At 34.6% G+C, this 26,494-nt stretch overlaps 6 protein-coding genes across 23 annotated transcripts; 1 reads left to right on the top strand and 5 right to left on the bottom strand.

Moving 5' to 3' along the window:
- Positions 1-1,020: 1,020 nt before the first annotated feature.
- Positions 1,021-2,915, bottom strand: LOC104761086 (cytosolic Fe-S cluster assembly factor NBP35). The gene is made up of 3 exons (XM_010484122.3): positions 2,749-2,915; positions 2,530-2,631; positions 1,021-2,089 (listed from the first exon to the last, which is right to left on the bottom strand). The coding sequence occupies exons 1-3, from the start codon at positions 2,783-2,785 to the stop codon at positions 1,176-1,178; spliced, it is 1,053 nt and encodes a 350-aa protein (XP_010482424.1). The 5' UTR covers positions 2,786-2,915; the 3' UTR covers positions 1,021-1,175.
- A 666-nt stretch (positions 2,916-3,581) lies between these two features.
- Positions 3,582-8,561, bottom strand: LOC104761084 (fumarate hydratase 2-like). Its single transcript, XM_010484119.2, has 17 exons — positions 8,352-8,561; positions 8,149-8,266; positions 7,916-8,065; positions 6,312-6,422; positions 6,099-6,182; positions 5,654-5,752; positions 5,522-5,572; positions 5,383-5,432; positions 5,203-5,284; positions 4,966-5,060; positions 4,815-4,881; positions 4,684-4,734; positions 4,489-4,584; positions 4,293-4,391; positions 4,158-4,187; positions 3,991-4,056; positions 3,582-3,869 (listed from the first exon to the last, which is right to left on the bottom strand). The coding sequence occupies exons 1-17, from the start codon at positions 8,513-8,515 to the stop codon at positions 3,783-3,785; spliced, it is 1,500 nt and encodes a 499-aa protein (XP_010482421.1). The 5' UTR covers positions 8,516-8,561; the 3' UTR covers positions 3,582-3,782.
- Positions 8,562-9,433: 872 nt separating this feature from the next.
- LOC104761085 (fumarate hydratase 2-like) lies at positions 9,434-13,461 on the bottom strand. Of its 2 annotated transcripts, none has more exons than XR_015589369.1 (17): positions 13,301-13,461; positions 13,087-13,204; positions 12,862-13,011; positions 12,132-12,242; positions 11,905-11,988; positions 11,436-11,534; positions 11,276-11,326; positions 11,142-11,191; positions 10,973-11,054; positions 10,735-10,829; positions 10,590-10,656; positions 10,455-10,505; positions 10,265-10,360; positions 10,077-10,167; positions 9,958-9,987; positions 9,808-9,873; positions 9,434-9,689 (listed from the first exon to the last, which is right to left on the bottom strand). XR_015589369.1 is itself a non-coding variant. In XM_010484121.3 (17 exons), the coding sequence occupies exons 1-17, from the start codon at positions 13,459-13,461 to the stop codon at positions 9,603-9,605; spliced, it is 1,497 nt and encodes a 498-aa protein (XP_010482423.1). In that variant the 3' UTR covers positions 9,536-9,602. The 2 variants fall into 2 exon arrangements, 1 of the variants encoding a protein (XP_010482423.1); XM_010484121.3 differs by having other exon boundaries at positions 9,536-9,689; positions 10,077-10,175.
- A 710-nt stretch (positions 13,462-14,171) lies between these two features.
- LOC104761082 (integrin-linked protein kinase 1) lies at positions 14,172-16,230 on the top strand. 17 transcript variants are annotated; one of them, XM_010484117.3, is made up of 7 exons: positions 14,172-14,415; positions 14,512-14,641; positions 14,979-15,054; positions 15,222-15,347; positions 15,542-15,672; positions 15,819-15,939; positions 16,041-16,230. In XM_010484117.3, the coding sequence occupies exons 4-7, from the start codon at positions 15,324-15,326 to the stop codon at positions 16,161-16,163; spliced, it is 399 nt and encodes a 132-aa protein (XP_010482419.1). In that variant the 5' UTR covers positions 14,172-14,415; positions 14,512-14,641; positions 14,979-15,054; positions 15,222-15,323; the 3' UTR covers positions 16,164-16,230. The 17 variants fall into 17 exon arrangements, with proteins under 17 accessions (XP_010482419.1, XP_010482413.1, XP_087356303.1 ...); XM_010484111.3 differs by having other exon boundaries at positions 15,222-15,453; XM_087500177.1 differs by having other exon boundaries at positions 14,224-14,415; positions 14,535-14,641; positions 14,979-15,048.
- Positions 16,231-18,596: 2,366 nt separating this feature from the next.
- On the bottom strand, positions 18,597-20,641 carry LOC104761080 (uncharacterized). The gene is made up of 5 exons (XM_087497411.1): positions 20,154-20,641; positions 19,963-20,039; positions 19,230-19,817; positions 18,989-19,171; positions 18,597-18,895 (listed from the first exon to the last, which is right to left on the bottom strand). The coding sequence occupies exons 3-5, from the start codon at positions 19,350-19,352 to the stop codon at positions 18,881-18,883; spliced, it is 321 nt and encodes a 106-aa protein (XP_087353537.1). The 5' UTR covers positions 19,353-19,817; positions 19,963-20,039; positions 20,154-20,641; the 3' UTR covers positions 18,597-18,880.
- A 3,274-nt stretch (positions 20,642-23,915) lies between these two features.
- LOC104761079 (protein MHF1 homolog) lies at positions 23,916-25,596 on the bottom strand. The gene is made up of 4 exons (XM_010484108.3): positions 25,398-25,596; positions 24,895-24,966; positions 24,327-24,407; positions 23,916-24,246 (listed from the first exon to the last, which is right to left on the bottom strand). The coding sequence occupies exons 1-4, from the start codon at positions 25,522-25,524 to the stop codon at positions 24,092-24,094; spliced, it is 435 nt and encodes a 144-aa protein (XP_010482410.1). The 5' UTR covers positions 25,525-25,596; the 3' UTR covers positions 23,916-24,091.
- Between the last annotated feature and the right edge of the window lie 898 nt (positions 25,597-26,494).

The raw sequence follows: 26,494 nt of genomic DNA, 5'->3' as shown, positions 1-26,494 counted from the left end.
TTTTTAATTAATGTTTAATATGAAACATTTATTTTGCATAAAATATCTAAAGAAATTCCAGATTGATTAAAAGTAGAAATACATATTAAAGTTTAATTTAACACTTAAGACCTAAAATTTAAAATGAAAACCAAACAAACATAAAGAAACTAAATGCAATAAGATAATTTTGTAGGACATAATATAAATTTAAACATTAATTTAACACTTTAAGATAATAATATTACCGAGTAAAGTATTCTTAGTATTCATGTTGAGGTTGTAGTCGTGGAACATTTTCTCTTTGATTGTGGGATGCTCAATATTAGGTTTTGAGAATATTCTTCATGTCTTATATTAATTAAATTATAGTTTATCATTTATAAAAAGAATTTCATTTATTAAAATCAAAAAATTTAAAATTTAATAATAATTATTATTATTAACTATGATTTTTTTCTACTTTTTGTCAACCGCACATTAATTAGAATAAAATTCTAAGATTGGTAGCTCAAACCGGAAAAAAAAATATTTACAAAAGAAATCTAAGAAATAAGCATTGTGGAGGAACATGCAAGACAATCCATTCTCCAGTTGTCCAAACAGAAAATCTTCAATGTGGAAACGATGATTTATTTTAAGTATTTATATATTCTATATTTACACTTATTGAACTTCTTAATATCTTACAAAACAAAAGTTTCTCCTAAAAATAACAATACTCTAATCTTGAATGAAAAAATAAAAATAAAATTTTATATCACCAAATTTAATGTAATTTCTACATCAGAGTTAGTGTTTTGGTTGGAGTTGCTCTAGATTTATAAAATCTTTTGGGACCAAATTTTTTAAGGTTCCATATTCAAGAGAGATGAAGGTCATATGATTTACATTCGCTTTCGGATACATAACTATTTTTTCAGTAAGATTAGCATTCAATTTCGGTTCAATCTTATCATTAACTACATTAATATTTGGTTCAATTTTGGATCAGTTATTCTGGTTTTGGATCGGTTTTTGATTCATCCAAATGGAAAAGACTTTATGGTTCAACATCATTATAATAATCTTAGTCGACATGTGAAAAGTAAAACAATGCCTCTTAACTTACACAAACCCGAAAAAAAAGATAAAGCATTGTCTGTTCACAGGACTGACCAAAGTGTTTTGAACGAGTTTCCTCTTCTTCTTCTACTTCACTCGGTCATCACTGTTGAAGGTACAACTTTCTCTATGATGTTTTTAAGCGCGGGTGCGCTAACAGAACACTTGTTATCCTCAAAGCATGACTTACCTTGTTCAGCTGCTTTGCAAAGCTGTGGATCCAAAGGAACCTTCCCAAGAAATGGTATTCCCATTTCCCGACACATTCTCTCTGCACCGCCTCCGCTGCTGTCAAACACCTCGCTGCAAGCCACGATGTTGAGAAGCTCTGGTGCATGTTCTCTTAGGCAAGAGATTACGTCTTGGGTTACGTCACTGGATGAGCCAGTTTCTGTCAGCAGCTTCATGAATTTGACATCCTTCAACGGTTGAGACAAACCACTCATGTTCTCTACGACTCCTAGCACAGGGACTCCAACTTTCTTGCAAAAGCTCACTTCTTTCCTGACATCAATCAAGGAGACTTCCTGAGGTGTCGTGACAATGATGGCACCATCGATACCCGAGGGTAGAAGGTACTGGACGATGGAGATGTGTTCATCCGAGGTTCCTGGTGGGGCATCAACCACGAGGTAGTCAATTTCTCCCCAGTAGACGTCTTTTAAGAACTGTTTGATAAGACTGTTCTTGCGTGGGCCTCTCCAGATCACAGCCTCATCAGAGTTGGGGAGCATGAAACCTATGGACATGACACCAAGGTTGTCTTCCACATAAACCGGGGACCAACCAAGGTTACTCTGGTGAATCTCTTGCCCTTCAAGACCTAACATTTTTGGAATGCTTGGACCGCATATATCAATGTCCATCAGGCCTACTTGATGGTCCATACCCGCCAGGGCAAAGGAGAGCTGAGCTGAGAAAGTGCTCTTACCAACTCCACCTTTGCCAGACAAAACCAGAATCTTGTGCTTAACAGTGCTCATTCTCTCAGCTATGGCAACCAAATCTACACAAAAACAGAAAACGTCAGCCTAGATACCCCAGCATAAGTTCAACTAGTAACCAAGTGAATCTCCAAATCAAACACATACAGATATAAAGCTTAAAGCCTTAAATCAACATAAGCATTATCATCATCACATGGTGACTGGTTTTACACTCTCAACAGAACAATATAGAGCAAGTAACCACAATTCTAAATAGAGCTATTTTGAGTTCCAAAGCTTAGATACTAATCTATTATAAACCTTCAAATTAAGAAACAGATACTGAAGCAATCGAACATGTATGATGTAAGAAGATACAAGCTCATACAAACACATCGACACAAAACCCAGGAAACTTGAAGAATCATCAAAACCAGAAATTTCAACAACAAAAAGAGAAACTTGTGAGATGAATCCTAACTACGATACAAAAACAGAGAGACTCAAGTGAGAATAGAACCTGGGTCAGGTCCTTTAGGAGCAGTGGCACAAGCTTCCTGATTAGGGCAACCTGCACAAGAATCTGACTTTCCAGCAGTTTCTGATTGAGGACCTGGGCAATCTATTATTCACCAACCAACCAACCAAACAAACAAACAAGAAGCCAAGTTAGGTTAAACCCAGAAAGAAGAACGCATGAAGCTACAAGAAAATTTGAAAAAGGACAGATTTTGCTTACGCTCGTTGGCGTCCTCTGGAATATCTCCGTTCTCCATGTTGTCGACTTGTGGTTTCTTAATTGGTTCCTCGAACTCGAAGGGCTCTTCTCTGCTTTAAGGGGGGCGATGGTTTGAGAGAGAAGTCGAAAGACGAAGAAGAAGACAAAGGGTCACGCGTATTATGATCGATTTGGTCGGTACAATTTGATTGATACAAAGCCCATTGGACTCCCATGGGCCTCATGACCAATTCATATATTGATAAAAGGTCACAAAACACATAAAAGGAACAAATGGAACTAAAAAGGAATAAATATTAAAATTCATTTTTTATTTTAAAATAAATAAGAAAACATATTTATCAATAATATTTCAATCTTATAATAGAATAATTTCATATTTCCATCATATATTAACAGAAAAATATATATTGATACAAATTTCATGTTAAATTAATCTTAAAGCTTTATTTGAAAATTGTATGAATAGTAAAATAAATTTAAGAGATGGTTATATCGTAAATAAAAACTAAAAAATGTTCTAAGTTACTCTTAAAATTTTATTTTAATTTGAAATATATAATTTAATTCACAAATTTTATTTTAAAATCAAGTAGTTACAGCACCACCTCTGCGACCAATCCCACCTGAGTCAATAGTATTACTATTTTCATTGAAATTTAATTTATATAATATTTAATAGATTTTAAAAGATATTGTTATTCTTTGGTTACCATTTATTATTTTGTTTCTTCCTTGCATTTTTTTTTTCATTTCTTAAAAATTGTTTATCCTGTTTTCCATTGTTTTTTTTATTCATTTTATTTTTGTTTTTCTAATGATTTCCAGTAGAGTGTAATCAAAGTTGATTATTGTATTTATATCCCAAACAATACAACTTGACATTTTGGTACCTTTTAATAACCTTAAGTTGTACTACACTATGACCGCATGACTCTTTAACATATGTATTCAAAAATCACATCACAAATGTATATAAAAACACACACATCACGTAGTAGTAATTGTTGAAGCTATTGGCTCCATTATAATGATTAATCAGATGGGCCAAGCATCTTCTCGGGAACAACAAGAGTATCAAACTCTTCCGAAGTAAGAACACCTAAATCCATAGCTGCAACCTGTATAATAAAAATTAAAGCCAGATTTAGGGATCTTATTATATGCATCAATTTCAGTTGTGTCTCTAAAAAACGATTTATTTTGTTATGAATCTTTTATATCTTTTGTTAGTTTAATTACCTTCAATGTACATCCTTCTCTGTGAGCTCTCTTGGCAACTGCTGCAGCATTGTCATAGCCGATTTTCTAGTAAAAGAAAGAAGACAAGGATTCGAGAGAAATTAGCATTGTGGTTTATATATTCAATGATGACTTGACAAAGAAGTTAACTATTTGGAAAGACTTACAGGATTCAATGATGTCACAAGCATAAGAGACTACAAAGAAATACATAAAACAAAGGTATTAATTAGTTCCTAGAAATCATTTCCGCAATTGGATAATTTTAAGATAAATAAATGATCGAGACCGAGGAAGCCTACCTCGTGCAATAGCCTTGAGATCCTTTCTCTGTTAGCCTTAATGCCTCTCACACAGTTTTTCTCAAACGAAGCTGAAGCATCTGCTAGTAATCTAATGGACTGTATCAAAGATATGAGATCAAATGGTTAAGATTGACATATTTTATATATATAATAAAAAGAAAAGAGATGAACAATGAAAGAGTAAAATAAGTACATGTAAGAGAGCATTTGCTATCACCGGCTTGAATACGTTCAATTCAAAATGGCCATTTGACCCACCAATTGTCACAGCTACATGGTTTCCCATAACCTAGAAACGATGCAACCCATAGAGTGATCAGGAACAAGACAACCTTAGCTATTAAAAACTACATGTCAGTAAATCTTTAATTTGATGAATGGAACTTACTTGAGCACAAACCATAGTCAAGGCCTCACACTGTGTAGGATTCACTTTTCCCTGATAATAAAAATTTGTTACTAGAAAAGGGATTTAAAGGTTTGCGGGTATAGGAGAAAATAGGAAAGATGTATTCATACAGGCATAATACTGCTTCCTGGCTCATTTTCAGGTAGAGAAAGTTCACCAAGACCACATCTTGGGCCACTATACGAAAGCATGATGAAAACATAAGAGAACATTATACATCTCGAAGAAAGAAAGAAAGAAAAAAATATATTAGATACGTACCTTCCAAGAAAACGTATATCATTAGCGATTTTCATCAAAGATGTGGCGATTGTGTTAAGAGATCCACTGGTTTCAACACAAGCATCGTGTGCAGCCTGTAAAAAGCAGAATAACGTAACAAGTGATTTCATATAATTCATTTGAAAGGATCAGTATGGTAAGGAACCCAAAGCAAGAGCTAGGGAGGAGTTTGGACATGTATGATGATGATGAAGGTGGTTTAGTGATGAGACTAACCAAAGCTTCAAACTTATTTTCAGCAGTGACAAATGGCAATTCTGTTTCTTCAGCAACCGCCGCAGCTATCTTTACATCGAACCTATACATATATGTATATATATTACTATATATTGTTACAAATAGTGGAATAAGAGGAGATGAACTAGGGATGCTAATAATATTAGAAATGATTTATACCCTTTCTTAGTGTTTAATCCAGTCCCAACAGCGGTTCCACCTTGCGCAATCTGGTACAAACATTTCTAACAAGTTTAGGGCTCTATAAAAATTGGAGAAGTACATGACATCAGATCTTCCAAATGTATCATTTCCAAACCTGATAGAGGCGGGGTAGAGTACATGCGACTCTATGAAGTCCATACTTAACCTACAATCATCAGATCTTAACTTTAAAAAATATTTCTCACTTTTGCTAAAATAAGGATAGAAAACAGAACAAATAATTTACTTGAGTAGCATATCCGCCAAATTCTTGTCCTAGTGTCAAAGGTGTAGCATCTTGAGTATGAGTTCTTCCAATTTTCACAATATCTTTGAACTCGAAGGACTGCGAGAAACCAAACAGGATGAGATCGATCAGTTTAAAAGATGTCAGAATGCGGAGCAAATAGACTCTGACGTTTGAGTGCATAATTGCATATGCAATATAAATGTGACAAGGACTATATATTTCTAGAAAAGTGGGATTAAATAACAAAATGTCAAGGGCAGAACGTGTAAAGTTGCAAAATATATAGAGAGCTCTCAAATATTAAATGGTACCGCAATGAACTGAGGTCAAAAGTGGTTAGTTAGTCAAAGCAAGTTTCATGTTAAAACAGTAGTGAGTTGCAATATATAGCGACTACATGCATCAACTGTGTCACTTGAGAAAGAAGGTAATAAGGTCCGACCTTAGACTCCAAAGTGCTATGCAAAATTTTCAAACTAGGAATCAGCCTCGAAGTAATCTCAGTAGCAGCTGCAATGTGCATGACCTAGACAAAACCAAAATAACACGACAGTCAGGTAGTAGTAATTGACAATAGGAAGGACAAGCAAAGCAATTCAACGATATTTAAAATCATGCAAAGTTATTGGTAATGGAAATGCAAACCAAAGCTTACAGTCGGGAAAGTGTCATTAGAAGATTGTGATCTATTCACATGGTCGTTTGGGTGCACAATTTTTTCACCTCGTTTATGACCAAGAATCTCAGCTGCTCTATTAGCAATGACCTGTCAAGAGCAAACACACAAAACTTCATTACCTCACAAACATTTTCTCGTAGCATATAAGAGCGACTCCAACCACATGCCAAGTTTAGTGTTGAAATAACACCAAATTTTCTGTATAAAAAAACATAAAAATAAATAACACTAAATTTGGTGTCACAGTATTCCATTTTTAGTCTCTTACCACAACACGGGGCGGATGCAGAAATATATTTAGTATGGGGCACTAGTGTAACTAATAATTAAATTAGAGGACACTTAACTAAATTTTACACTATTTATTGAAGAAGATAGAAAAAATAGAGTGGGTCACATGCCACACCCAAGCTCTACCTGCGTCCGCACCAAATCGTACACCAAAAACAAATAATATTATTTATTATTAAATCGAAGAGCTTTTTTTATATTTTTAATAGATACTAAATATTCTTATATGACTAATTATATTTTGTATAAATTAACATTTCATATTATTTAAAATTAAAGTTCATAATAAAGATACAAAAGGTATATAGAACCACACCATACAAAATTTGATATATAGAACCAAACCAATAATTTAATTATATTATTAAACGGAAAAACACAAATAAAATAATACATATGTTTGTAGTGTTTTCTAAATTATGCCACACCATACTTTTTTTTTTCAATGAAAGTGCCACACCATATTTGGTAGAATACAGTTCATAAAAAAGTTATGTACGTTGTCATTGAATTTGTCCTTCGATCGGTTGGAATGAATTCAATATGATATTGATAATGTTGTGGCATTCCATATATTGGAGTTTCTCTATTAACAGACCAACGTGAATCATGAGTGCTGGTAAATCATATAAGTAAACTTTTTCTAATCCAAAAGTCAAAAGTTTTTTTTCCCTGTAAAATATGTGCAACCAATCTTGCATATATATTCTAATTAATAAAATAAAGTATTGTATGCGTAATAAAAAAATCGAATACTTAAAAAACAAAAATAGTTGATGAATGATGGTGTTTATTTTTAAAATAGTATTACATAAGAAATTGTTTAAGCAATTTTCTACAAAAAATAATAAATATACTTAGTCCTAATTAGAATATCTCTAATTCATTCGACAAAAACTATTTAAAGAACAAATATCAAAACCGAAATGTTCGCTGTTATCTATATAATATTGACGTTAATAAGTAGATCAGATGACATTTTAGTAGTTAAGTACGTATTAGAATAATATGGTTAGCTGTTGACTTGTTGTACTCTTTAATTTTAGTTAACTATTTGTCATCTATGCATATATTTTATTAACATCATTTGGTTTAAATATATAAATAAAATACTTAGTCTATGCCAGAAACGAGTAATTGATATCTATCATTGGTTAAATAAAATATGTATCATGTCGATTCAATATTTTGCCTCTAGTCAAAAGTTTTTGGATCCGCCATTGGTAACACTTGTATGAGATCATATATCCATACAAAGTATATCTCCCCCAACACTGCAAAAATATTACCTCATTAGCGTTCATATTAGTCTGAGTGCCACTGCCAGTTTGCCATACAACAAGTGGGAAATGATCATTGAGCTTTCCCTCTGCTACTTCTTGTGCAGCTTTCATTATGGCTTCCCCAATCGTTGGGTCAAGACCATACTCCATGTTAACCTAAAACATCATCGTCAAATCATAAACCAAAACGAAAAAGCAAATTTATTACAGAGAGACTTTTAGACTTTTAGTGCAAAAACCTTGGCAGCACATTTCTTCAAAACGCCAAAAGCCCGGATGATTGGTTCGGGCATCCGCTCGCGATCACCGCCTATATCAAAGTTCTGAAGCGATCTCTGCGTCTGAGCTCCCCATAATCTGACATAGAGAACAACAAAAAGAATGTGAGAAAAATGTTTTACGTACGTCACACGGATCAGAATGTTTTGGTAAAGATCCCAACTTATCGGAAGGAACTTGGATCGGCCCGAAGGTGTCCCTCTCCTCCCTAAACGACGATGAATAATATCTACGTTGTTGTTCATCTTCTTCTTTCTTGAGGGTTACGTCTGCAACTTCAGATGGGGTTTTTTTCTCTCCTTCAAACTGCATTATCGAAATGGTCATGACTACTACTACTACAACTGCCACGTTGGGCCTCTTAAATGTGTAATTTTTCTCTTAATCATCATCATCTGATTTATATTGACATTTTCTTTGGTCGTGGCGTATTGTGATGGTAAATTGTCGTGTCTTTGTCCAATGACGAAGCACTAGGCTAGTAATGAAACCGAAGAGACAAGTTTCATTTTCTTTTAGACAAAAATAATAATAAAACGTTTCATTTTATTTGTATAATTAATTCCAGCACTAGCACGATCGACAATATGTTATTCCGACCATTATCTTTTATACGAGCATCAACCAAATATCTGGGACCAATCACAATAAACCACGATCGACAATATATTATTCTTACCATTCTTCTACACGTGCATATATCAACCCAAATGTGTGGGAACCAAAAAAATCTATTTCTAAAATGAAATCTATAAAATTATTTTTGCATGTGACTAAGCGTTTTTTTGTTTAAAGAATATGACAATTATTGGGGTGAACCAATTGAAAACTCTTGATGTTTTACCCACTATGTCTTGCCATCATAATTATATATAGCTGTTTATATAGTATTATTTATCTTCCATTCAGTCATTTCGTGTGAACAGATTGAAATCTCTGACTAAGTATTCTAAATGTATTTAAATACAAAAAAATAATTTATCTATATCAAATACATAAATATATTATCTAATACATATATATATATATATATTATATTATAGACATATATATCTTGACGTTATATCGCAACTCGGAACACGAGAAACAAATAAAATAGCAAGAGGGATGGCTTAGCTACCATCGCCAGCATCATTATTGGATAATGAATCATCGAGCGCCAGTGATATTTTAGTATTCGCATTTAGATTTTTGTATCCCATAATATTAATTGTCTCTATAATGCATCTGGTCATGTAGATGTAATGGAACGGATAAAAAAATTACTAATAATAACAACAGATACATATGTATTGAAAATACAATATGATACTTTTTTGACACACAAAAATAAAGTTTGCAACACACACTTTTTGTAAAAGAGAAAGAGTACATCACTTTGTAATTGTTGAAGCTTTTTGGCTCCATTATGATTTTAATCAGATGGACCAATCATCTTCTCGGGAACAACAAGCCTATCAAACTCTTCCGGAGTAAGAACACCCAAGTTCATAGCTGCAACCTGTATGATAAATTAAAGCTAGATTTAGGGATCTTATAGAGAGCGACAAATATGTTGCTAACAAACTGATATAAACAAAACTTATTTTCTTTTGCTGCAAATATTTATTATTGTTTACCTTCAATGTACATCCCTCTTTGTGAGCTTTCTTGGCAACTGATGCAGCATTGTCATAGCCGATTTTCTAGTAAAGGAGATAAGCATTGTATATGTATTAATTTATCTGTAATCCTAACGTAAAAGAAAATATAAATATCTGGAGACTTACAGGATTCAGCGATGTCACAAGCATAAGAGACTACAAAAGAATATAAAGAATTAGTTCATATTAGTCATTTCCATACATGTATAATGTTAAGACTAATAAACAAGAAGAAGCCTAGATACCTCGTGCAATAGTTTTGAGATCCTTTCTCTGTTGGCCACAATGCCTCTCACACAGTTTTTTTCAAACGAAGCTGAAGCATCTGCTACCAATCTGATGGACGGTAAACGACGCAAGAGATCAAATTGTTAAGATTGACATATTTTATATTTAAAAAAAAATGTTTATATAATGAAAGAGATTAATGTACATGTAAGAGAGCGCTTGCTATCACTGGCTTGAATACATTCAATTCAAAATGGCCATTTGACCCACCAATCGTCACAGCTACATGATTTCCCATAACCTACAATGATGCAACTCAAAGAGTCAGGACAAGAAAAACTTAGCTGATTAAAATTATATTTGTCAGTAAGAATGTTTTGATGAATGTAACTTACTTGAGCACAAACCATAGTCAATGCCTCACATTGTGTAGGATTTACTTTTCCCTGAGAGAAATAATCAAAATGAATGAAAAGGAAAAAGTATTGGCAGAGCATAAAAGACCAAATGGACTCTGCATTAATTCATACAGGCATAATACTGCTTCCAGGCTCATTTTCAGGCAGAGAAAGTTCACCTAGACCACATCTTGGGCCACTATATGAAAACATGATAGAAACATAAGATAACATATTACGTCTTGAAGAACCAAAGAAAAAAAAAATAGATACGTGCCTTCCAAGAAAACGTATATCATTAGCAATCTTCATCAACGATGTGGCGATTGTATTAAGTGATCCACTGGTTTCAACACAAGCATCGTGTGCAGCCTGTAAAAAGCAGAATAACTTAGCTGCTGATTTCATGTATATCGACCGTTCAGAAACATATTGTATCATTATATGGTTGGCACCCAGAGCAAAAGCTGGGAATGAGTTAAGACATAAAAGATGAAGGCGATTTAGAGGCTAACCAAAGCTTCAAACTTGTTTTCAGCGGTGATGAATGGCAAGTTTGTTTCTTCAGCTACTGCAGCAGCTATCTTTACATCAAACCTATACAAAGAGTACTAGTGTTGCCAATAGTGGACTAAGAGGAGATGAACTTGGGATGCTATAAATAAGATCAGGAATGAGATATACCCTTTCTTAGTGTTTAATCCGGTCCCAACAGCAGTTCCACCTTGCGCAAGCTGGCCAAATATGTTTAACAAGTTAGAGCTCTGTAAACATTGGAGAAGAGTATCCTTTAGTCTCTAGAGATATCATATCCAAACCTGATAGATGCGGGGTAGAGTACATGAGACTCTATGAAGTCCATACTTAACCTACAATCATCAGATCCAAAATTTAAAAATCATTTCTTGATGGCTTGTGTGATTTCACTTTTGTTAGGGAAGGTAACACAGAATGAGAAAACAGAACAATGTTTTTTACTTGAGTAGCATAACCGCCAAATTCTTGTCCAAGCGTCAACGGTGTAGCATCTTGAGTATGAGTTCTTCCAATTTTCACAATACCTCTGAATTCGAATGACTGCCAGAAACCGAGTAAGATGAGACAACTTGTAAAAGAAAAGTCAGAATGCAGAGCAAATAGATCGATTATGAAGTTTTAGTGAATGCATATGCAACATAAAATGTGACGAGGACTATATAAGGCTAGAAACTTAAATAACATAAGTTTCAACTGTCAGAAGATGTTCCTAATTGTAAATTCGCAAATTCAAGTATACAAAGCAACTCAATATTGGAATGATAGTACCAAATTGAACTGAGGTCACAAGTGTTTCTTGACACCACTCAATTCAGAGCAATGCAAAATTTTCATGTTAAAATAATAAGATGTTGCAATTTAGCAACTAGATCAATTGTGTCACTTGAGAAAGAGTGGGAAAAGGTCTGACCTTGGACTCCAAAGTGCTATGCAAATTTTTCAAACTAGGGATCAGCCTCGAAGTAATCTCGGTTGCAGCAGCAATGTGCATGACCTAGATTAAACCAAGATAAAAGAACCTGATTACTAGTATTTGACAGAGCAGTGGCCAGTGAGCATACATATAAGAAAGAAAAGCAACTAAATGAACGTTGAGCATGAAAAATTATTGGAATGGGAATGCAAACTAAAGCTTACAGTCGGGAAAGTGTCATTAGAAGATTGTGATCTGTTCACATGGTCATTTGGGTGCACAATTTTTTCACCCCGTTTATAACCAAGAATCTCAGCTGCTCTATTAGCAATGACCTGTCAAGAGAAAAAGCACAAAACTTTATTGCCTCACTAACCTTTTCTTGTAGCACATAAGAGCAACTCCAACCTCAAGACCAAATTTAGTGTTGTCGTGTTGATCAAATACGAACTTTCCAACTATGGTGTTCCCATCAAATATTCTTATTGTAAAAAATTAGAATTGATACCAATTTTTTATTCAAAATATTTAATTAAAAAGTAACTATTATCATTTCTGTTTTTTTATAAACTTCATTTGATTAAATAAACAGATGTATTAGTCCATGCATGCCAAAACGAATAAATTTTTTCTTGTCAATAACTATTTTATATCTTTGGTTAAAATTAGCTCATCTATAGTTTTTAGTTTTTTACTCGATTATTCAATTTGGCTGCACTTAAATCAACTAAAATAACTGTAGAGAGAGAAAAACCAAAGTTTAATTAAATGTTACGTACTTGAGTGATTAAAATTGAACCCGGGAAATGTTTAATATATATTTTCAAATAATATAGGGTTATATAAATCTGTTTCTTATTTGTTTTGTGACCAGAACATATTTCCCCCCACGTCGCATTTGCATGAGATCAATCCAACAAAACATGTCACCAACATTACTGCATGAGATCTTACCTCATTAGCATTCATATTACTCTGAGTACCACTACCAGTTTGCCATACAACAAGTGGAAAATGACCATTGAGCTTTCCCTCTGCTACTTCTTGTGCAGCTTGCCTTATAGCTTCCCCGATCGTTGGGTCAAGACCATACTCCATGTTAACCTAAAAAAATCATCATCAACTCACGAGCCAAAAACGAGAAAGGAAATTTACACAGAGACTTTGGTGAATTAAAACCTTGGCAGCACATTTCTTCAAGACACCAAAAGCACGGATGATTGGTTCGGGCATTCTCTCGCGATTGCCGCCTATTTCGAAGTTCTGAAGCGATCTCTGCGTCTGTGCTCCCCATAATCTGACATACAGAACAACACAAATAATGTGAGAAAAATGTTTTACGTACGTCACACACGGATCAGAATGTTTTCGAAAAGATCTTAAGGTTCCGAACTTATCGGAAGGAACTTGGATCGGCCCGAAGGTGTCCCTCTCCTCCCTGAACGACGTCGCATAAGATATCCCTTGTTTTTCATCTTTATGCTTGATGGTTACGTCTGCGACTTCACGTGCGTTTTTCTTCTCTCCTTCAAACTGCATTATCAAAGAGGCCATGGCTACAACTGCTAGCTCATCATCATTCCTATTTATTGACATATTCTTGGTTCTACAGTGTCTTTGTCTAATGGTGGAGCACTGGGCTAGTGATGAAACCGAAGAGACAAGTTTCATTTTCCTCTAGTATATATATTCTTCTTCGACATTTTGATAGAAACCAACCATAATAGGCCACGTCAGCTTATGTTCAACAACTAATTTACACGTACGAATTAGTAGAGCCAACTGAGAGGAAGTGTGGGTCTGTAAAATCTATAAAAGCTTGTTTGCATATGATTCATCGTTAGCAAACTGATCGAAATCTCTTAGACCTTCTCCAACGGAAGGTTTTAAGAGGGGTTTTTTTACTGTTTTGTGGGAAAAAAATAAATCCGTTAAAAGAAAAAAAAAGATAACAGAACCTCTTAAACCATCACCATCAGCAACCATCAGCCTTGCTCAAAATAATATATTTTAATTATTATTTTTAAATATTATTATATATTTAAAAAATAAATGTGTAAGAAGAAAATTGACCAATCATATATTGGCTTATGTAAGAGGAACGATTCTTAAGATGCTTCCCTAGAGAAACGTTTCTCACTTTTCAATTTGCTTTATTATTTATTTATTTTATTTTTAATGATGAGTACATTTAAGAGTAACGATGACTGGATATGCTCTTATATAGTATACTCAAATTTGATTTAAGAGATCCTACGTGTCACGCTTCTATTGGACAAAGAAAATAATAGAAAAGCAAAAAAAGAATTTATGCCTGATCGAGTTCAATCTTTTTTTTTCTCTCTGTCTCTCTGTCTCTTTCTCTTGCGATAGAAGTCCCGAATCGACTTTGGAAGAAGATGGAGTCGAATGATATGTAATCAGAGGAGGTTGGGGTCGAAGGTGATGCATAGCGGAGGAAATTGAATCGGCGGAGGTGATGCGTAGCGGAGGAGATTTCGCGATTAGGTAAACGAATTAGGGTTGTTTGATTTTTGATCCCATATAGGCCATTTTATAGCAATTCCTTTCTGACCAAGTTAGTTTTCGCAATCTTATGGACAGTTTACTTGCTTCTTGTGGATTAGATGGTGTTGTTCAGATCTTTGATGCTTCATCAGGAGATTTTAAATGTGTTTTGTACGGTCCCGGTGGTGGGATCGAGGTATCAAATGGGCTACTTGTGCTTGACACAGTAAGGTGTTGACTTTGGTGTATTCTGTGTGTGTTTTAGGGTTTAGTTTTGTGTTCTGTCGCTTGGTAGTGTCACAATTCTTGTCAAAGTTTAAAGCTTTAGTATATATTTAAGAAAATATATCAACCAGTGTATCAAAATTGCTAGTTGTTTGATCCTTTGATTATGAATGCGGGGAATTTGGTTTGACAGAGAGTAACAATACTTTTACTTGTCATTAGTATGATGTTCATCTATTGTGTGACTTGAGATAGTATCCCCATTGTTAGTTGTTAGTAGACTTAGTGTTATATGACTTCAGTGGTTTGATTAGATTTTGGTCTAATTTGTTTCTCAGTGAGCAGAGGTTGTGGGAGATGCAAACAAAGCAATTGAGTTGGATCCTTCACTGACCAAAGTTTATCTAAGTAAGGGTACGTTATTGCTCTTTCCTCCTATGTATCATTGTTAGTCACGTCTTTTAAGTTTTAGTGAGAGTTAAATTCTATTTGATTCCTTTGTTTGTCATATTAGCAGTTTATGCGGTTTACAGTCAAGTTATTAGTTCAATAGTTCATGTTTTGTTTTTTTGTATTTGTAGAAACTGCTTGTATCAAGCTTGAAGATTATCTGACTGCGAAAACAGCTCTTGAAAAGGGTGCTTCCATCGCACCTAGTGACTCCAAATTTAAGAAGTTGATATATGAATGCGATCTGTGAATCACAAGTATATTCTTACTGCTTTGTTCTTGTTTTCTGGTTGTTTCGGTTTACATACTATGAGTGATTGTATTGTTTGCTATGTTGTTAACATCGACTTTGGTGAAGAAATTGTGAGTATACTGCTCCTAAGAACCAAACTTAATGAAGCTTATAAGTGATTGTGTGTTAATTTTTTGGTATTTGTTTTGTTATCTGCAGCTGAGTGTTGTAATTGATGTTCGTGGAGAGGAGACGTATTATCTGCAACCGAGATTGTTGGAAAGGTCGTCTTTCTCCAGCCAAAGTTCTGAGATACTTGATAAGGATCTTTACAAGGATCATGAAACTATGTATGTTTTACTCTTCTCTTTAGATGAGTATATCTCTATGTTTTTCTGTAATTCGCTTCATTCTCTCTGTGTTTATCCTGTTTGCTTTTCATGTATTACGTTTGTTCTGCAAATTTATTCATCTGAATTTTGTTGTTTACACACAGAAATGCGTTCAAACACAAACTTACTTTATCCGAGAAGGTTCGTCATCCTAATGTTGTGCAATTTGTTGGAGCTGTTACTCAAAACGTCCCCATGATGATTGTATCTGAATACCATCCTAAAGTAAGCTTCTCACTCTTTTTTATAACTTACAAGGTTTTTCTCTTATTAAGCAATTTTTGGATACTAGAAAATAATTTTCTCGGTTTGGTGGTAACTTGCAGGGTGATCTGGGGAGCTATCTTCAAAATAAAGGTTGTCTTTCTCCAGCCAAAATTCTGAGATTTGCACTTGATATGGCCAGGCATGTGCCATTTCTTTTTTGCAAGATTGTATTTACATTATAACCGCACAATTTGGCCAGGCATGTACCAAACTATATTTTCAAAATAAGAGACCCATAATTATATACTACCATTGGAGGATACAATTTTAAATAAGAGATCAAGAGTTCTTAGAATTTAAACAGTACACAATTAATCTATAAAAAAATCAAACAGTACATAAGAACCTCAAAATTAAAACCTCCCATTGACCTTGCTCTTAATATTTTTCCCTCCCAGTGTCTTGCCATCATAATCACAATAGCTGTATAAAGTATTATTAATTTTTTCATTCAATTATTCTGGGTGAACTGATTGATATATCTGACTAGTTGTTCTAAAAAAAAAAAGTTTCTATAATCTTTACAACTATGAAGAGGAAAACACGAAAAATAGCAAGAGACGGTCGGTAACGATGTATCTAAATGTTACAAAATAAAAAAATTCAAAGCAACCAACCAACATTTTGCACAATTAACATTAAGCTATATTACAATAAAAATCACAAAAACGAAATACTTGGAATTGTTTTGTTATATTTTCAGATTCTACTCGAAACCTAGGGAATTTAGACCAAACTCTAGTTCTCTGATCAGTTATGTCCTTCTAACAAACCTTGAAAACTAAAGAATGAAATTAAAATTATGTCTTTCATTGGAAATTAGTAGTATCATCACCTTTTCTCTCGCTTTAGCTCATCCATATGTAAACCATGCAAGTTCCTGTCCAAGTCATACTAAACAGATCTAATAATTTTTTCTGCCATCCTTAAAAAACATATCTCTCAACTCACGGTAGTGCCTGTCTGATAGACATCACATGGCTGTTGGGACTCAGTTTATAAGGCGTCAAATCTTACTTGCTTAACAATCTCAAGAACCACTAGAAGGCCAAAGTAATCTACACTAATATGGTATATATAAAATCAAGAGGCCTATATATACAAAGACTTCACAAAATTTCGCTAGAAAAAATAACACAAACATAAACAGAACAAACATTGCAATGTCAATCGTCCGAAACCAAAACCCTTTTCTGAATCACTCAAAGATATATCATAAGCTTGATAGTAATCTTCTAGGCTGAAGGGTAGATATCAAAGGGTAACATGTGCGTAATCGGAAACATAACCCACCGTACCGCTGTTCCGGATGAGCGAATAATTATGTTTTCATCTTAGCCTTCACTCATATAACAAAAGTGGTCCACAATTTGCGGTGTGAAACAAAGATTGGTAATTATCGTTTAAGATTCCAAATCATAATAATTCAAACAGAGAAACACATATAAATAATAGAATATAGTAGATGATAGGTACATGCAACTATAGAGCCATCAGCCATGTTATATGATGTACATTTTCTTTTCTCCTTGCTCATCCTTCTATGAGATCCGACAAAATAATTCAAAAACGACAATATTCAATTTTTAGTCGTCCGTCTAAATATAAGTGATCCTTCTTAAAAAAATATCAAACTCCACGATTTTTAAAGTAAATTTATCTTACCTTCAGTTAAACATATATACCATAATCCATATAGATGCATTAGCCAAAGCCATCCTATCTTGCGAGAATCAATATTCCACTTCCTGGCTAAATCGACCACATTTTATAGAGCCCTTGAGATTTAGTTAACAATAATTTAGAATATAAGATAAATCGAAATCGTATAGGGTAAGGGGAAATTAGTTATAGATGAAAATGCTTAACCTTTAATTCTTACTCAACTTTAGTAAGGAGTCATCTAATACCACCAGAACTTTATGACTGCTGCGCAATCTGTATAGATCAGTTGTGGGATGGTGAGAGGAAGATCATGGAGTTGTGTTGTTCCCACAAATTTCACGAGGATTGTATTCTCAAGTGGCTGGATCTCAATGACTCATGTCCTATTTGTCGAGAAAATATTTTGTCTTCATAATAATTTGAATTCACCACAGTTTTGCCTTATTGCTTGGTATTATTTAGTGCCTTTTTGGTTTCATAACTGAGATTAATAACATTCCCAAAAAAAGATTTTGAAATTATATATCCCACAACCTACGACAGTTTTAACACATAAGAATAAGTTGCAAGGAAGAATCCAAAGAGTACTTTTGTAGATGTGCTAGTGCCACTTGGACTTCTTGAGTTCATTTGGCATCTTGACTTGAACTTCCATATTTGTTACAAACCTTTCATATTTTTAGAGTTTCGTCGACCATCACATGTTATCTCCTCTAACAAAAACTGGAAGAACAATATGTTTTGAGTCACTTATTTTAGGATTAATAACACTCTGTTGTGCTACATAACTTTAATTTAGGGAATGTAACATAATAATACTAAGTGATAGACAAGACCAAAGACTAATCTTAACCGGCTAGGAGTCTAGATAAGACTAGTAATATCTTATGCTATGCACCAGAATGATAAATACCATAAGCTTTTGAAATGGTTAAATGTTACCAATCATATCCAATAAAGTTCTCAATATCTTTCAGTGGCATAATAAAATCCTTATACACGGCTTGTTTAATTACCGAGAATAGTCTCCGGAATGGTTATAAAATGTTTGAGAGGTTTGATAAAAATCTGATAAAACTTGCAAATATAGATATTAACGCATGAACAGCTTCATATCCTTGGAGAGGTTGCTGCATCACACGTGAGATGTTCAGACTCGGTAAGGACTTGCTCGGGAAGAGCTTCACAATCTTTCTGAGAAGATGGTTTCTTAGTTACCTCTTCCATGGGTTTATCATTCATGATGCTCCTGAAATTATTGCAACCAAATTTCTTTTTAAAGAAAACAGAATAGTTGAGAGTAGTAAACAAAAAGAAGAATATTTGAGATAATTATAACAACCTCTGCTAGAACAGAGTCGATAAGCTGCTGAGCAAACTCGATCTGTAAAACAGTTCCAGTTAGTTCCACTGGTCTTAGTGCAGACTTCAAGTCAACCTCTGAATCCTTCAAAATACGGATTCGAGCACAAAGGTTGTGCTGAAGAAACCGTAAAGTCGCCGCAGCACCAACCAGTAGAGCTACCTGCAGAGTAAATATCAGTAGGTGATACTGAAACAAGAGTCAAAAGGTAAAACCAAACCTTTAAACATGGGACATGAATTATGCGAGTGCCCTCAGCATCTTGGTAATTTCCACCATCCACTTGGCTACTTTCATGACCAATCTTTTTGAGATGATCAGATGTCTTCTTTTCAGCTTCCATGTCGCTTAAGGTAGGGGTGTATTGAGTAAATGTAGGGAGGTATTGAGGGGAGGAAGGGGGATGTATCGAGGGGAGTAACTAGGAGAGTTAGGTCTGTAACCAGGAGGGATTGGGCTGTAACTAGGAGAGGTTGGGCTGTAACTTGGAGAAGTTGGGCTGTAACTAGGACTAGGAGAGGAAGGGGTGCGACGACCAGGAGTGGGAGGGGTGTAAGGATTGGAGAGAAGTGATCATGATCAGGAGAGGAAGGGTAGTAACTAGGAGATGTAGGGGGAGAGTTAGGGTTGTAAGGAGAGGAAGGGATGTGATCAGGAGAGTGAGGGTTGTAAGGAGAGGAAGGGATGTGTCAGGAGAGCAAGGGTAGTAACAAGAAGAGGAAGGGCCGTAAGAGTAATCAGGGCTGTAACCAGGAGAGGTAGGCGCGCCACATCCATTTTCAGTACGATCATAGTGTGGAATTTTATCCTACAACAATGAAATTATCTTGAGAGACATTCACACAAAGCGCATAGAAAGACACCAAAAAACAAGACAAGACTTTACATGCAATCACAACTCTGTATCCCTGTAAAGGATCAACGTTTTAGATCTTTTAATCAAACAAAAATACCTTATCATTCTCAATTTCATTATCTTTCTCTTCTCGGATCCCTACAGCACAAATCTCGTTCTGAGTTTTTCCTTTACCTACAACACGAAACAATCAGAACGCCTTTGTTACATTAACCCTAGAACAAATCGGGGATCCCTCATATATAATCTTCACTGTGTAACAAGCAAAATATGGAGCAGAATCCATACCTAATTCATCCTCCAGCTTCTGTTTCTTCATCGGAGAAGAGTAAGATTGTGCCCTACGCAAAACTTAAAAACATGCGCTTTTATATGTCACCAAAAAAATATAACCAATTGTATATAAGACTTTATGTTTCATGTTTTGGAATTTTATTAACACAAACCAAAGCTAAAGTATTAGATTTGATGAAAGAATTTATCTTATAGTTTAACAAAGCAAACAATTAATCTCAAAGGGGGGAAAAAAAATCAAAATCAAAACCAAAACTAACAATTAACTTCAAAAACTTATATTTAAGCCTACATATTTGTAAAAACCTTTAGACATATATAAAAGTTTTACAAAAAAATGCCCCTAAAATTGTTGATGCCCTAATCAATTGCTTTAGTTGATTGCCCTGTGGGCCGGACCTTGCTAGGGAATTCTGATTACATTATCTTGACTTATACATAGTGTATATTTATAGCAAAAAACAGAGAACAATTCCTAAAATGGCTAAAAGATAGATGCAACTCTACAGAGAATATAAATATATTCTCGACATATACGCATATTTTACAATTTCCTAATCGGATATTTAATACTGGAAAATATTTGGGTTCACTTTTATTCACCTCTTCTTTTTCAACCAATCAAAATTTACTATATAATATTTTATTTTAAAATAAATCAAAATTAAATTAAAAACAAAACAAATTAAATTATGTATACTTTTAATTAAAGAAAATTAATTACTGGTTTTGTTTAGATTTTACAATTAAACGAAGTTATACATCGGTTTGGGTTTATAAATGAGAATTAGGGTTTAGATTCTACAATTAGAATGAAATTTTGTGTAGGTCTACGTTTACAAATGAGGTGATTAGGTTTTAGATTTAATAATTAAAACGAAATTATATGTTGGTTTGAGTTTACAAATGAGGTGGTTAGGGTATAGATTTTACAATTAAAACAAAATTTTAAGTCGGTTTGGGTTTACAAATGAGGTGGTTAGAGTTTAGATTTTACAATTAGAACGAAATTATATGTCGGCTTGGGTTTACAAATGAGGTGGTAGGGTTTAGATTTTACAATTAGAATGAAATTTTATATCGGTTGAGGTGGTTAGGATTTAGATTTTACAATTAAAACGAAATTATATGTCGATTTGGGTTTACAAATGAGGTGGTTATGATTTAGATTTTACAATTAGAACGAAATTATATGTCGGTTTGGGTTTACAAATGTGGTGGTTATGATTTAGATTTTACAATTAGAACGAAATTATATGTCGGTTTAGGTTTATAAATGAGGTGGTTAAGGTTTAGATTTTACAATTTTAAAACAAAATTATATGTCGGCTTGGTTTACAAACAAGTGATTTGGTTTTTAATTTTACAATGATGTATACAGATTTTATTTCCGTAATTTATAAAGAGGTGAATAAAGAGAATCACCCCTAGGAGGGAATCCAAGTATCTATATTAACATTTTGAAGTACATTTTGTATTATACCCTTATAGTTATGCTTATTTAAATTTTTATTGCAATGTTAATCCCTACAAAATTTCACAAAATAAAACTAACATTAAAATCTAGAATCACAAATGCTATATACATTAGTCTCGAATAAAACGCTAATTGGATTAGTCATTTTGTATTTTACCCTTATAGGTATGCTTAAGTATGGCAGGGAGACTTACTTTGGCAAGATCAGTCCTATCTTCGATACCGGTTCACACAATGAGTACGATCTTTTTACCAAAATCTGTGTTAGATGGCCTGGATAAGGTTTTGAGGAATTTCTTGTGGGGTAGTACACCAGAGAAGAGGAAACAACATCTTGTGGCGTGAGATCGAGTCTGTTTGCATCGGTATGCAGGAGAACTTGAGATTTGGAAATCACAGACTATGAATAAAGCCCTAATTGCAAAACTAGGATGGCGACTACTAGAGGATCAAACTAGTTTATGGGCCAGAATGTTGCGGAGTAAGTACAAAGTCAGAGGGATAAATGAATCAGCTTGGCTGTCAGCCAAGAAACCAGGTTCCTCGACCTGGCGCAGCATTAAATCAGGACTGAGAGAAGTGGTAAGCAAAGGGCAGAGATGGGTTTGGGGTAATGGAAGGGTATTCGGTTTTGGGAAGATGTGTGGTTATCTGATACACCATTGATGGAGGGGTGATTAATGAGTTACCGAGTGGTTTGAAGGTCGTATGTGTGAAGGATTTATGGCGTGAGGGAACCGGATGGATATGGGGCTCTATTTTTTCATATGTCACGCACAATACTAGACTAATGCTTTCATCAATGGTGGTTAACAACATGACCGGAGCTCCAGACAGAATATCTTGGGGACGAACTGTAGATGGTAGCTTTTGTGTGGTCTCAGCATATGCTATGATGGTGAGGGACTCGTCCCCAAGGCCTCACATGGCAGAGTTTTATTCTCGTGTGTGGAGGGTAGTGGCTCCAGAGAGGGTACGAGTTTTTTTGGTTGGTTGCTAATCAAGTTCTCATGACAAACCTTGAACGGGTCCGAATACATATTGGTGACTCAAGTATTTGTCAGGTCTGCAAAGGGGGAGAGGAGACAACCATTCATGTGTTGCGGGATTGTCCAGTTATGGCAGAGGTATGGAATCGGGTTGTGCCGGTGAGTTGGAGATGCACTTTCTTTAGTACACCACTACTAGGATGGCTATATGGGAACCTGGGGCGGCAGATGATGTAGGGGGATGTTCATGGTCGACTATGTTTGCTATGGGTTTATGATGGGGATGGAAGTGGTGGTGTGGAAATGTGTTTGAAGTTATTGGAAAATGTAAAGATAGAATAAAGTTTGTCAAAGAGCTGACAAACGAGGTCAGTCAAGCGCATCGGATTCATCAATTGAGGGAGGATAAAATGGCACGGGTAGAGCAAATGATTGCCTGGCGAGCTCCGGATGAAGGATGGTTTAAGATTAACACTGATGGAGCATCACGCGGTAACCCAGACTTGGCCACAGCTGGGGGTGCTTTGAGAGACTACACGGGTAGATGGTGTGGTGGGTTTTCTCTGAATATTGGTATCTGCTCGGCCCCTCTAGCGGAATTATGGGGAGTTTACTATGGTCTCTACTTAGCTTGGGAGAAGAAACTTCAGAATTTGGAGGTTGAGGTGAATCCTAAGTTAGCGTGACGTATCCATTATCTTTCCTGGTACACTTATGTCATGATTTTCTTTCTAGGAACTGGACAGTCTGAATATCACATGTGTATAGAAAAGCAAACCGTCTTACTGATGGGTTAGCTTCCTATGCTTTTACCTTACCGTTAAGTTGTTATAGTGTTGAGTCGAGTCCGAATGATGTAAGCTGGATTGTTGATGAGGATGTCTGAGAAACTGCGTTACCGAGACAAATTGGTTTGTAATTTTTTTTCCTAGTCTTTGAATAAAATACATGGAGACTTTGTCTCAGTCTCCTTGTTCTTCACCACAAAAAAAAAAAGAATAAAACGCTAATTAGAAACTAATTACTACACACAATCTAAACTAATGGCATATTCCTTACCTAAATACTAAATTGCAATAACTTCATCTTTCATTGCCAATATTAGGTTGTAATAAATAAGAGAATATGCCTAATTGCTTACCATTGTCTCGTAATTGCTATATTTTATCTACTTTAAACTTGCTCACCATATTTTATCTTCTTTAAACTTGCTCACCACTATTTTTAGGAAGAAGATCAAACCTAACCATAACAATATATACGACTCTATAAATAGATGCAAAAAGAAAATGAAAAACAAGACTGTAATACCTCTCTACCTTAATATTTTAAAATAAGAGGGTTGATGCAAATAACTTTTATAAACTTCTACAAAAGTTCCAGGCCATTTAACGGCTTCTTCCTCAAGGTTTGTCCTCTATGTATATGAATATAGGAATGCATGTATTTACGCGCTGCTTGAAGAGTTACAAATCGGGGATGCGAACGGCATTGCTACTACTGGCTTTGTCTTCTCTCTTGGCTGATCCTTTCTTGCGTTTCCTCTCAGATTGTGGCTCTTTTGCCTTTAGCTCATTGCACAGTGACCTCAACGACGCAGCTAAGTTATCGTTTCTGTGCGCTGCGAATTTCAAAAACAGATAAGAAATTCATAACTAAGAAAACACTATCATGAACGTGTGAGAGAGAAATGGTTTATACCGGAGAGAACAACATCGTCCATGTTCACAACTTTGCGTCCAGCATGATGAGCAAATAGTTCAAGGTCCTTTGCAACATTTTCTGTTACTCATAACAAATAAGCAAAACTTTCAGACAAAGCTATTCTGGAAACTAAACTAACACACACACATTGCTTTTACTATTTGCTATTTTTAATAATAAACTAACACACACATATTGGCCTAAGAAGAAAACCCTTGTTCACCAAATGATAAATTCACAACACAAACCAAAAGACTACTTCCAAAACATTGACCATCTGCGTTCCCCTGAAGAAAGATCGAGATTCAAAGTGAATAGTAGCAATGAAAAAGTTTGAATGAAATGATTTAAAACTTGTAAAACTACCACTGCACATTTGTAAAATTAAGTAAACCAGAATTCCTCTAAACAAAAGATCACTTCCAAAGCATATTGACCACTCTGTATTCCCCTGAAGCTAGATTAAGTTTCCAAGTTAATAGTAACTACAATAGGGTTCTTCAAACCATAAGAAAAGAGAGTTGCAGGGTTAGTGTTCCAATGCATTGAAACACTGAACTCTCACCTGCGTATTTGAAGGCTAAATCTGATATACATGCCACAACAGGTGCAGCTATTTCCATTCCATTTTTCTTCGCTGCTCAAACGAAAAAAAAAAAAAACTCAAATCAATCAAATTCAACTCTTCTCCATCTATTTACTTAATCCCAGGAAGATTCTAAATTTCAACTTTGTGGAAAATAACTACTTCAAGCAGCTGCTCGTTACTATGTTGGTTCATCAATTCTGAAAAAAAAAATGAAAATCCCCAAATCTAATTCGACAAATCCAAGACTGTCAATGAAAACAATTGAAGCTATGTTCGTCGTCCAAATTAATCGGAAACCAAATTAGATCCTTGGGTGAAGGCATCAGTGGAAATTAAAATTGAATCATCAATCGAAACACAAATTTCAAACTCAAATCGAAATCCCAGACTCCGATTCATAAACCACCACCGTCGATTCGCCGGAAATTATGAGAATCGAATTGAAAATGGGAGGAGAAGCTAAGGGGGGAGAGTCTAACCTTCGGTTTCGGCGATAGAGATAGCAGAGAGTCTGAATCGGTCTCTGATGAGATCGTCCATGGTATCTTCTTCAACGATTTGGTCGATCGGGAGATAATCGCTTTTGTCTTCTCCTTCTACGTCCATGGTGAAGCAGATAGCTAGGGTTCTTTCGCCTGAGAATTTGTTGGGCTATCCGATAATAAAGGGAGAAAAATACGCGGGAAAATAAAAATAAAAATAAAAAACGCAGCGTTTTGATAATCTGGTTTAGGGGGAGGTATTAGTTTAGGATTTAGAAAGAATTTTAATAACTTTAAAAGTTAGGTAAAATATGTTGTTATTTAATCAAGATTTTTAAAAACTCTTTAAAAATTTGGTGTTATTGGTTGTGGATTTGTAAAAAGTTATCTAAAATCTTGATAAATCTAGTGTTATTGGATTAAGAGTTTTATAAAGTCATTAAAAGTTTTATGTTATTCAAGTAAAACAAAAGAATCTTGGATTGTTAATGAATTCAAATTGTATGTTATTGGTTTAGGATTTTATATCATTTTCTTCATAACAAAAGTCATGAAAACTCTTTCATCAAATAGAAAGATTTTACAAGATTAGAAAAAACAAATCATCAAGATTTTAAAAAACTTCCTAAACAATCTCTTAGAATCCTTCATTTTTAACTTTCAATTTTCTATGATTCTAACAATCAGCAAGAACATAAAGTCATTAAAATTCTTTCTAAATCCTAAACCAATACCTCAATCTAAAGTATCTTGGGATGATGTTTGTGTTTGTGAGCCACTATTAAAGGTATATATATAGATATAAGATATTGGACTATATGTTGGTTGTTCGACAATTTCATTACCTTTACGGTTCCGTCTGATTTGGCAATTTTACTCAAGCTCATTTTTTTATGGAATGTATATATGGGTAAAAGCTTTTTCCTTCAAGGGGGGGCCGGGTCTTTGTGGTCTCTGAAAGAATCTCAATCTAACGTAAGCTTGGAAGTTGGAACATTAAATAAAAGAGCAAGGAAAGGATCAAATAACCAGATTTTGTTTTTTCGTAAAATATAATTAAGTGTAAGCTTAGGAATAAAGGACTATTAAAGATT

This window comes from Camelina sativa, chromosome 18, assembly GCF_030686135.1.
Source record: "Camelina sativa cultivar CO46 ecotype springtype chromosome 18, ASM3068613v1".
Classification (NCBI taxonomy): domain Eukaryota; kingdom Viridiplantae; phylum Streptophyta; class Magnoliopsida; order Brassicales; family Brassicaceae; genus Camelina; species Camelina sativa.
Note: the sequence above shows the minus strand (reverse complement) of the source record. Positions and strands in the feature narration are given on the sequence as shown.